This window comes from Aythya marila, assembly GCF_965140915.1.
Source record: "Aythya marila genome assembly, chromosome: 3".
NCBI lineage: Eukaryota > Metazoa > Chordata > Aves > Anseriformes > Anatidae > Aythya > Aythya marila.
The window spans coordinates 79546236-79557941 of NC_139044.1; the positions used below are offsets into that span (position 1 = coordinate 79546236).

An 11706-nucleotide genomic window follows, 5' to 3' on the forward strand; every position below is an offset into this window, starting at 1 on the left:
AGAGTAAAATATGAAAAAGCAATATCCTTACTGACCTTGTATTTATCCAAATGTAATCCAATATTTTTAAATTGAAATAAACATGAGGTGGTTTTTTGTAGTTGTTTTTGATTTTTTTGTTTCTAAATTGCATTTTCACAGGAAGAGCTAAAAGGAACATGACAATATCTAATTCCTTTTCCTTAGGTAAGGTAAAAAGAATTTTGCCATTCAAGCTATTTGCATTCTATTTGATGAAACCAGCAGAAATTATAATCATACACTAAAAATATTTAAATGTACACTAATTCCTGCTATGATGGTGATTTAGACATATAATTTGAAAAGGCAAATTCATGCTTTTTTAAAACATCAGAAAGTAAAATTTACCTTTCCTAAAACTATTTAGGGGAGCTCAGAGAGCTCGCGTCAGGGTTATTCACTACGGTATGTCAAAGAACTCTATTTGACATACTAAAGCTCTAAAGAAAAAGTAATAATTGTAAGCAAGCAGTCTAGAAGAATCCGATCTACCAGAAAACAGCAGCAGCTAGTGAGTCAGCCTCCCCTGACAAGAAACACAGTGTGTGTGAATTACTGATACAACACTGCAGTGTAGCACAAGACTATTCAATAACCTCCCCCACTGCACACACACTCAAGACACATAATGCCCAACAGAAAGAGAGGGTGGAGGGGAATTTCAATTATAAGCATACTCCAAAGAGACTGCAGAATGAGCTGAGAATCACACCAAAGGGCTGTATTTTGATGGATTTTCCCATCGTCAGTATTAAACTGCTCATCTAGTTGTCCAACCAAAGTAAATGGAAAATCATTGGGGACATATTTTTAACAGCAACCTATCAGAATCTGTGTGCAGCCCGCAGTTACACTCTGAATCAGTAAATACAATGAAATAACAAAATCCTTACTGGTAGTGATGTTTTGTAACAAAATTTAGTGGAGAGGTAATTAATGCAGGTAAATCCTACAGAGTATTCAAGATCACCTGGGAATAGGGGCTTACTTATTCAAGATGCATTTTAACACAGCTGTATGCAAGACCGTACCTCTGAAGAACCACGTTCCCTCTTGTATCACCCTTGTAAAATGGAGAACATTATTTTGGATAGAAATTCTTCAGAAGCAGATTTGGGATCACTACAAAGAACTGCACAGGAGTTACAAATATGGCTAGCAAGAACCAGAAATTCAGTTTGGCAGAAATATGGAACTTGACAAACATCCCTACCCCAAAGCAGGACACAATCATGTGGGAAGGCTCCATAAAATCATTATTCTTTCCCAAGTAGTAAGTTGCATGGTTATTAGGAAAGACACAAGAGAAGTCGTAACTGAAGTGAGTCCTTTCTTCAACCTGAGGCCTTAGCTGGTACCTCCTATGTGGCAGGTGAGCACCTAACTACAGAGTCAACTTCCCTCCCAGCCCTCTGTTTAAATCACTTGCAAATACAAAGTAGCATTGAGCCAACAAATAAATCAACTCTAGAAGCTGGAATCACAACGTTCACTTGGGACAGGGAGGTTCCCATTCAAATTCTGCCTGCAAGGTGTGCAGCACAACTGTTCACATCATTTTGAGCATGCAAAATGCCCCTTGTTTTGATTAGAAATTCTACCTAAGCCCTGAGTAGGGTGCATCAAAAAAAACATTTCACTAGTTTTGTTTCTGACCAGGAAGGCACAAGTTTGTCTATAGCCACGTGAGCAGCTACTTACAGAACTGTCATGGCCAAAACAGCAGATGCGTTTTTTTAATGTGCACGGAAAAGGATTATTAAATAGAAGTACCAAGAAGGATATTAGCATTATTAATGGCATGAGCAAGAAAATTATTGGAACATGCCTTGGCCTGGTATCTACGTTTTAGTAAAAATGATGATAAGCTGGAAACTTTTCAGAAAAGGTGATCCAACTCCTAAAAACAGGGCTGGGAATAACAGACTCTCAATCCATTGTGTTTATCAGAAAGAAGTTTGAAATTGACCTGTTCATGACCATGTATTGAATTATCATTTCTAACTGCAGTCCACAGAATTCAACATAGGTAACTAGTCCCAGGCAGTAGCGTGGTCAACAAGGTCCAATTTGCTATAGCAGAGGTCTGCATTTCCATGAGAAATAACTGGGAGACCCATCAACTGAAGAAGGTTTAGAAGTGCTGATTCAGTAACAGCCTTAACAAAATCTACAGTATGGAAGCAAATATAAAACAAATTCCAACTAGCACAAGAAACTTTTTTTCCCTGTAATTGGAGAAATCTAGAATGGAGATGATGCATTATTTACTAATGTCAGTCTTTAAACAAAGGCTGAAACTTGTCCTCTGCAATGGGCTGTGGTTCATTCAGATGCTATGGATTAAATACAGCTGATGACACACTGAAATCTGATGGGCTGCATCTACGGTTCCAGGTGGATGTGGAAAATCCAGGCTTTGTTGAAGGTAAGAGTTTTTCCACTGACACCCACCAAGTCAGGATTTCATGTATTTAATATAACAGTCCTCTGAAATCTTTAAGAAGGAGTACTGCAATCCCCTAAAAGTCAGTGGGACCGTTCAGTGAGGTTGTTTTAATTTTGCAGTGGTAGGACACAGTTTATGTTCATCATAAAAAGATCCAAAACTCTAGATCCCAATTTGTATTTGAGTCACCTATTGCACATTACCTTCACGAAAAATGATTGGACCAAAGCTGAGAACAGCCTACCCACGAAGCCTCACCACTGGGCCACTCACTGAAGGGCTTACATTACTACAGTAGGCTTGGCCGCTGCAATCCTACGTGCCGTGTAGGGTGCGCGTTGTACAACAGAAGGGATGGAAACGCCTGAGTCATGAGGACTGAGAGCACGTCCGTGTCTCCGTCCCTGGCGCTCCCTCTCTCCTCGACACCTGCTCACGCCCGTACCTTGAGGTCCTGCTCCATGCTGCGCAGGAGCTCGCCGTCGATCTCGCCGGTCTGCGCGTAGCGGAGCCTCTTGCGCTCGGCCTTGCGCAGCCGGTACTGGAGGATCCGGCAGTTCTTGTTGGCTCGCTCCAGCTCGTGGCGCATCTCTTGAAGCTGACAAGCGTCCTCCTCGAAGAAGCTGTCCCTCATCTCGTCCATCTCGGTCCTCAGCTCATCTATCTCGTTCTGGCACCGGGGTGAGAAGGGGTGGGGACGCAACAGGTGGGTCAAAAACACAAATGCCAGCAAGCACGGGGGGAGCCGGCCAACACGGAGCATGGGGACCGGCCCTCATCCCTGCGGGGACACCGCCTAAGCGCTGCCGAGCTCATCAGGAGCACCGCAACGAAGCAGCGAAGCGCGGCTGCGAGCCCACCAGGGTCTCAGCGACCCCACCGGGAGCTCCCACCTCCCACCCCCCGCCACCTCCCAGCCCGCAGCCCCCGGCCCCTCACCTTGAGGCTCTCGTTCTCCTCCCGCAGCTTCTCCATCTCCTCCTGCATCTCGTCCTGCAGCTGCGGGCTCAGGGAGCCCTCGGGGGTGCCGCTCCGGCCGCCGCCGCCCGCCTCGCCCTGCCGCAGCCCCTCGGCCCCGGCCGCCGCCGCCATGGCAGAGGGCGAGGAGGCGGAGGATGCCGGGGGAGGCTCGGCCGAGGCGGCGGCCGCCGGGGAGGCGGAGGCGGAGGCGGCGCCGGGGCCGGGGCCGCCGCTGCCGTGGTTGCTGCCCTTGGTTTGCATCTGGGCGGCCGCCGCCAGCCCCTTCCTGAGGTGGAACTGGATGAGCTCACTTTGCAGGCATCCCTCCCTCCAGAACCCGCCGCCGCCGCCCGCCGCCCCGCGGCCCTTGGCGGCGCCCGACGAAGATGGAGGCGCCGGGGCCGCCTCCCCCGCGCCCTTCAGCGGGGACCGCCCCGCTTTCCCCCGCCACTGCCTGGGCGGCGGCGGCGGCGGCGGCTGCGGCTGCGGCGCCGCCGCCCCCTCCCGCTCCCGCTCCCGCTCCCGCTCCCCCGCGCCGCCGCCCGCAGGGGGCGCCTCCTCGGCGGGCTCGGCGGCGGGCGAGGCTTCAGCACCGGCTCCGGGCTGGACAGCGCCCGGCGGCGCCGCGCCTCGCCCCGGCCGCTCGGCGGCGCGGCCCCGGCCGCCCCTCGCCGCCTGTCCCGGCGGCGGCCGCGGAGCCCCGGAGCCGGCCTTGGAGGAGGAGGCGGCGGCCGCGGCGGCGGCGGCGGCGGCTGGCGGGGCGCGGGCGGCGGCGGGCGGGGGTCGTGGGGGGGCGTCGCGGGCCCTGGCCGGGGAGGAGGCTCGCGGCTGCTTCCTGCCGCTGCTGCCCTCCGGGTGCAGGCGAGGCTCGGCGGCGGCGCCCCCTGCGGGCGGCTGGCTCATGGCGGCGGCTATCTGCGGGGAGAGTCCATCGCCGGCGGCGTCCTCCGCCTCCTCCGGCCGGCCGGCTGCGGGAGGAGAAGCGGGGAGGACGGTCGGGGGGGGCAGGGGGAGACCGGGAGGGGGCCCCGGCCCTGCCCCGCCGTGTGCCCGCTGCTGCTGCACCTGCCTCCCCCGGGGCCTCCCCCTTCAGCCTTGACAGGGCCCCTTCAAGGGAGGCCTCCAAGGCACAAATCGAGAGCAAAAGGGACACTGAAACAACTTCTACACCCATCTTTGCATCAGTTTGTCTCCCAGAAGCATTGTCAAGACCTAAGGAGCGATTCGGGCTTGTTACCCGTTACACTGAAGCAGCACCGGGGCAAAATCCCTCCAGCGCATTTCCAAAACATAGGGATTAAGGAAGGAGTGCACCCTGGCCCAGCACTAGATGTGGCACTGTATTCACCTGCGGGTGCTCAGGTGGCAATTTTCCCCCTAGGGCCTGACCCTAGTAGAGTTTTCATGGTCACAGCAGATGACTGAAATAGGCTGCTAGGTGCCATACCGTGCTGCAAAGATGTGCCGTAAGGCATTCTAAAAATAATAGCTATGATCCATAAACTGTTTTCGCATAGCCTTTATTCAGCCATCCTTAAAGGGAAAATGTGGGCCAAAACTGAAATGACAGCATTCCTAACGTGGCCTTGTGATTCCCAACTGTCCCATCGCAAAGTACAGAGTAAAGAAAGCCAACTGGTCAAAGTCAATGTAGACATTATGCCCTGCCCTGACAATTGGTTTATTCCCTGCAACACACCAGACAATGACACTGTGTTTACTCTGCACTCACTGGCAGGAGTACAAGGTTTCCTCTCAAATGCACTGTCATTATCACCCTGATTTTAACCAACCCATTGAAAATTAATGCTCAAAAGAACATAATTTGGCAGGATTTTTCCAGGCATTAATAAGCAAAAAGGGAGCATGTAAGGGAGTGTAAACCTACCAAAACTTATACTTGCACCACAACACTGATTTGCTTTGCTTCTCTAGCAATCATAAATACAATTCCCAAACTGCTGCTTTTCAGAGCTGGACAGGTCCAAAATGCCACTCTTTAAACCGAAACCTAAAAAAAATTGCAGGAAGTCAGGGCTCAGCCTAGATCCTGCATCCTCCTCTTAACTCTGACTCTTCCCTACTGTTTTTCTGATTTATTTTTTTTCCCCACAACGCAAGCCTCCTTTGAGCCCGGGTCCGAAACCTCCGAAAACCCTCACAAAACTCCGCGACCCCATCTCCCCTCCAGTGGCAAGCCCACGTGGCGCCAGGACGCTGCGTCTCTGCAGGTGGAAAAAGCGCAGAAACACCCGCCGGCAACAAAGGGGGAGAGTCCAGCGGCTCCACCCGGCAGCGTGGGGATGTCCCCAGCCCCTGGCCCTTGTCCCCCGGCCCCTGTCCCTCCTGCGGGTGGCAGGTGGCGGGGCACGCCTGCCTTTTGTCCGGGTTTTAGAGGCGTGGGAGGCTTCTCGCAGCTCCCCCTCTACGCCCGGCGCTTTTGTTGAATCTGAATCTGGAGTAACATCCCCCCTACCCCCACCTTTAAAAAAGAAAAAATAAAATAAAATAAAAAGAAAGAAAAAGAAAAAGAAAAAGGAAGAAAGGCGTGAGGGTAAAGCAGACGGGTTACTCACCACCGCCCTGCCTGCTGCCCGGCTGGCGAAATGCATGCACGGGGAACCGGGCACCGCACACGAGGTCCCCAGCGCTGCCGGAGCCGCTCAGGAAAATGAAGCAATATTCATGAGCTGACCTCACCAGGGCCGGGGAGAGGGAGGAGAGCAGCGGAGGGAAGAGAAAAGAAAAGATGAGACGGCGAGGACCCCGCCCAGGCCTGAAGGCTGAGTTGCGTCCCCTTCCTTATCTATCTGCACATGGTGCCACCGGATTACGGCGCAAATGGGGGAAGGACGCGCCCGGCTTCCCTTCCCGATCCACCCCGGCGATCGATCCTGATCAATTATTTAGCGGCTCCTCCAGGGGAGCCGGCTTGGAGCGGGCGGGATGCCGGGCGCCTTGTGCATCAGCAGCAGGACGATAAGAGAGAGGCTTTCCTTTGTTCGCCGCCTTTATCTGCGCTCGCAGGGCAGCGGATCCGCACCGCGTCCCTTTGACAAAAGCCTGCTACGAGCCGGGAAAGGTGGAAACAAAGGCAAAGCACGGTGGTCTATTGAAGATAACCCCCGGGCGTTATTTCTTCGCGTGAATATTGGACTAACCTACCAGTGACTCTTTATTCATGGCGTGGGCAAAACCCGGAGGCAGCCACCTGATTACCCTGGGGGAGCTCCACCTGCTTGGTGCACCGTCAGCTGAATTTGGCTTTGCTCTGGGGCACCTTAGGTGGCTTGTCGAGCTGAAAACCTTTCCCGATGACAAAAAGGAACAGAAAAGGGGCTTTCAAAGGGGTTTTCCCTCCTTTCCCCTGCCTCTGAGCAGGGCAGCGTGGGCGCACAGGGCGTGTTTCCACCCCACGGCCCCACCCGTGTGCTTATTCATACATCCATACGTCGTAATGCACAGTATATATACACAAAGACATTGCACATACATATGTACATAAATGTTTGTGCATATGCACATGTATGGCACACGTGTCTCAATATAAAGATATGCCTGTGTGTATATATATGTATATATATGTACATTTGTATGGATGCGGGAAGATACTTCCCCTGTCTACACGTCCTCCAGTCCTGAACTGAATGAAGTGGACATAGGAAAATGTGATGAGTTGAGTACAATCAGAAAATGAGAAATGAAAGATTAATGCTGAAGGATACGGGTTTTGAAACTCATCCTAAATATTGACTGCAGTCATACCAACTAAACAGAATGATTGGTTGAAACATGAGGAATAAAAATACAAAATATTTCTGTAATTGGAGCTGAGAAATACACCCAATGTGCTGTAGTTTTCCTAAGGAAGTGGTGGATAGATTCTGGTAGAAGATAGGTTGTGGACTCCTTGTGTCCCGAATATACAGAATTAAGGCAATAAAGCCATCACAATAAGGGAAAGCGTAGCAATTCCTGCCTGTAAGCACTGAACGTCCTTTAGCATCCTTTCTGTTCCCTCTGTATTGTCTGGATAGACTTTCTGTATTAAAACAAAAATGGGGGGTTATAACATCCCATGCTGCCTACTACAAGTTGCATTGTGCTGTTGGAAAGATAGAGATCCTTATTGTCTCATGTTAGTGTCCAACTGAAAAGCAGGTCATCAGGTTATCTTCATCTGATAGTAAAGATAAGGTACTATGACTTATGGTAGAAAAAAATTGCCTGTTTCATTTGGGATTGTTGACTTCCTTCTCAAAATTTCTATTTTAGCTGAAACCTCAGTGCTGACACAGTTATAAAAATTGACATGGGTACAAAAATGATTCTGTTCATATAATTTATTTGAGTGGGGGAGGAAGAGAAAGGGGAGCACAGGTGTAATCCATGCAATACACACTTTTGCTTATAAAAGGTGTATTTCCATTAGGAAATTTTCTGATAGATTCTGTAGGCCTTTTACATGACCAGCAGGTCCTTTTCAAGAATAAGTCTAGCTTGGAAAAAACTATTACAGAAATGCTAATACAATAAAAATTAAATTTATATATACATATTTTTTCAGGTTCTCTAAAGACTTGTGGATGGAAATAATACACAGAAAGAAAGATCTAAATTTTACATAGAAAACAAGGGGCTTTCAGGTGACTACTACCTTTCAGGAATGAAACAGTGTCATGAGGTGAAATACATTAGCACAAATGTCAGTGTCAGGCAAAACACTGAAAGTCAAATATTAGGAATTGCTTAGGAAGAGACAGAACAAAACAGGAGACATCTTTATTGCTCTGTCATAATTCCAGGATACAGATACATTCTGATTTTCAAGTGTCGTTCTGGTCCCCCAGCTCATCACAGCCCTGGTAGAAGGTGCAGAGAGTGGCAACCAGGTTCTGAAGTGGCTCTGTGCAATGGCTTCTTCAGGCTAGAAGAGGGGTGACTGAGGAGAAATATGACTCAGGTCCCTGCTACCCTTAGTAAGGAGGCTAAAAAGCATTACTTCATTTTGTGTTATTTTTTGTGCTATTCACAGTCTCTTCCCATAAAGGATGAGATGCAAAACCAAATGAAAGAAACAAGCAGATGATGAGTTCCAAAATGATAAAGAAGATGGTTCTTGTGGTTAAGCTCTGGAACTCCCTGCCGTGGTGTGATGTGAATTTAATGGTCTACATGGCTTTGGAAAGTGATCGAACAAAGGCAAGGAAGGAAAATCAACTGAAGGCAACTAAGGCAAAACACATAGTTCAAGAAAACCTCTGCAATGCCACTTTTTTTATTTGGGAAACTGTCTGGGAGTAATAACATTATCTTGTTTTGTGTTCATCTCTAGCATCCACTGTCAGCCACAGACAGACACCTACCAGTGAGCTAAATAGGTCTTTGGTTTGACTCCATAAGAAAATTATTAAACTGTTATGTATAGATATATCACTCTTTACTTTTGTTTCTCTCTTTTCATCCTTCTGTTATTTTCTTCATTTCTTTTTCACTGTTTTGCCTCAGATTTCTTGTCATGCAGAGCTTTGGTAATCTGCTGCACCCTTGTAGAACAAATGTATGACTTTTTCAATAATTTATTTTTTTTTTTTTGCCTTTAATGGCTAAAAGTATTTTGACCCCAAATTAAAACTGTGAATACCTTATTTTCTAGTATCCATTACTGCTTGTTCACATACAGAAAGATTTCTAAATCCAGCCTGCAACTGTAGTTAGTTATATGTAGTTGTACAAGAGAAGTAAAGGCACTGGATTGAAAAGGGAAGAGGGAGAAAGGAGACGCAGAATTTCCAAGCAGAGTTTCAGTCTAAGCAATATACGTGTTTTTGTTTTTTTTTTTTCTTTTTTTTTTTCCTAGGGCGAAGATGAGAATCACCTTACATAACACCCTAAAAGCATGACCTCCAATCTTTCAGTAAAGAATACTTTACCAGCAGATTTCAGAAGCTGGTTTGAGAGGATGTTTTTCCAGGAGGCTCCCTGGGTGGCACTCAGCTGCTGTACTAAGGCCACAACACATACTCACCTTATCTGCTCTCTTGGGAAGGTCCTGGGCTATGTGGGGGCAGAAAGAAGAGCTACTGGAGTGTGCTGTGCAAGCTGCATGGTGCTGCCCCAGCTGTCAGCTTGTCTCCCTGCCCAAGGAGATGTGCTGGACATGACTAATTATACATCAGACCACAGTCTTTTTTCTCTTTCCATGGAAAATTGAAGGTTTGAGACTTCAATTCACCAATGTCTAATATGTTGACTAAATGGCCCTGATGTCTATTGTATCAAGCAGTGATTTGAGAATAAACAATTAATACTTTATCACTGGTCTCTTTTCCTATTTATTTGGAAATGGAAAAGCTTTCCAGATATATTGCATAGCAGAATTGCACAGCATAAAATCATGATACTGGAGAAAAAAATAATAAAAAGCTTTGTGTTAAAGAGGAATAACACTGGGAAAAAAAAAAGTAAAACTGAAAAACAAATAACATTTAAGTTCATACTACTCATGAAATAGGAATGTGCTGGTAGCACCAACTAGTTTGTTCGAACTGGGTTATTTATTTTGGCATACACTATTGGCCATATTATTCTGTAAGATAATGGTGATCCTGGTTTTCACATCTCTCTTCTTTTTTCCTCCTCTGTAGTGACTGCTCCTCAGCCAGAGGCTGCTACAGCATGGCACATTGAGGCTGCACCTTCTGTTCGTCCACATCCTCATACCCACAGAGCCCAACATGGGGACAGCGATGCCATCTGCACCTCCCCAACACTTCACCCCAATGAGAAAAGGATGTTGTGCTGCTTTTGCCACTATGTAAAGGAAACTCTTGGATCTGATCCACTGCCTTCAGCCTTCACAATTCTAATGGATCTCTAATTTCCCAGGTCAGGGAGTCTGCTTGTCATGTGCTGTGTCATAGAGGTCTTGGTCTGTTCAGTCCTTGCCTTTAAACACCTGGGCAGTTTCTCAGCCTCACAGGGGTGACCAGGTACAGAAAAGGAAATTAAGATTAGAGGATTCTTCACAACACCTGGGCAGTTTCTTAGCCTCATAGGGGTGACCGGGTACAAAAAATGAAATTAAGATTAGAGGATTCTTTGGCTTTGTCACTGGGGAATAAAACTGGGTAAAATTAGGCCTGTTGCTTATTAGAACTCAATAGTTGTAGTCATAAAATAAAGGCTCAATTCTATTTTTGTTGTCCAACATTTCATTCAGGCTTTCTGAAGGCCACAGGAAATCTTATGTCCTGCCTTTTATTCTTAAAGAAATCAATTGTGCCTATTGTTTGGAAATAATGACAGAACTGAGCATGCCTTGAAAAAGGCCAGGGCATCTCAACCATTCCTAATGAAAAAATGACCTCTTGCAGGCTCCCTCTGCCTCTCCTGGACTTGCTATACTTTCTGCTACCAGAATGATTTTTTTTTTTTAAATAATTTGTGAATTTGGAACTTAAGATATTATTTATACTGGAAAAAAACAAGCAAACAACAACAACAAAACACATAACAGTCTTTCTGTATCACTGTTTCCTGTTACTTTCCTATGGGTCTTTTTTTGTTTGTTTGTTTTTGTGTTTGTTTTTGTTTGTTTGTTTTGTTTTGTTTTGTTTTGTTTTCATATTCAGAGGCTAGGATTATCCCAAAATTATATAAATCCTACCATGTATGCATGCATCTGTATAGGCTATATATTACATTCCTACCTAAAACTCATTGATTACTTAATGAGGCTACTAGGAGAGGAACTGTACAGAAGATGTTATAGCTAAAACTGTAGGAAAGAAAGACAAAATATGGAATTTCTTTGAGTTAATCAGTCTTGCACCTTGTCTTATTGCATTATATATAAAATGCTCAGTGACTGCTAGAGAAAAAAACACTTTTTTTTTTTTTTTGAACATATTACCAGTAGGCTCAAGTAGCCATTTCTAGAGAGAGCTTTCAAATATAAAGGCAAACGACTGAAGACAACCTCAGAGCTGTTCTCTAGAGCTAAACAGATGAGTACTCATCTGTTTACAGTTACAGAGTAGTAACTCATGAGCAGACTGTGCTCTGGGGTCTGCCCACTTCATCCCTTGAGGGAGGCAGTGTGGACCTGTCTGCCTGCTTGTGCACACCCAGCCACAATGGGTGCATCGTATAGAGCTGCTCTATGTTCCGTGTTAGGGTTTTGTTACTCATCCTAATGCCTAAGGTCCTCATAACAACGTGCTCCAACAGGTTGCACAGCTTCTTACCCCATCACGCTCTACAGCTTAAAGTAA

At 46.9% G+C, this 11706-nt stretch overlaps 1 protein-coding gene across 1 annotated transcript in view; it reads right to left on the minus strand.

The window, feature by feature from the left end:
• Window positions 1-6501, minus strand: part of MTCL3 (MTCL family member 3) — a 30420-nt gene extending 23919 nt beyond the window's left edge. The window contains exons 1-3 of the mRNA XM_082755599.1: window positions 6007-6501; window positions 3410-4398; window positions 2916-3140 (exon numbers count right to left, since the gene is read on the minus strand). Coding sequence (XP_082611725.1) covers window positions 2916-3140; window positions 3410-4333 — 1149 coding nt within the window. The 5' untranslated portion in view covers window positions 4334-4398; window positions 6007-6501. The remainder of the gene's footprint in view (window positions 1-2915; window positions 3141-3409; window positions 4399-6006) is intronic.
• Between the last annotated feature and the right edge of the window lie 5205 nt (window positions 6502-11706).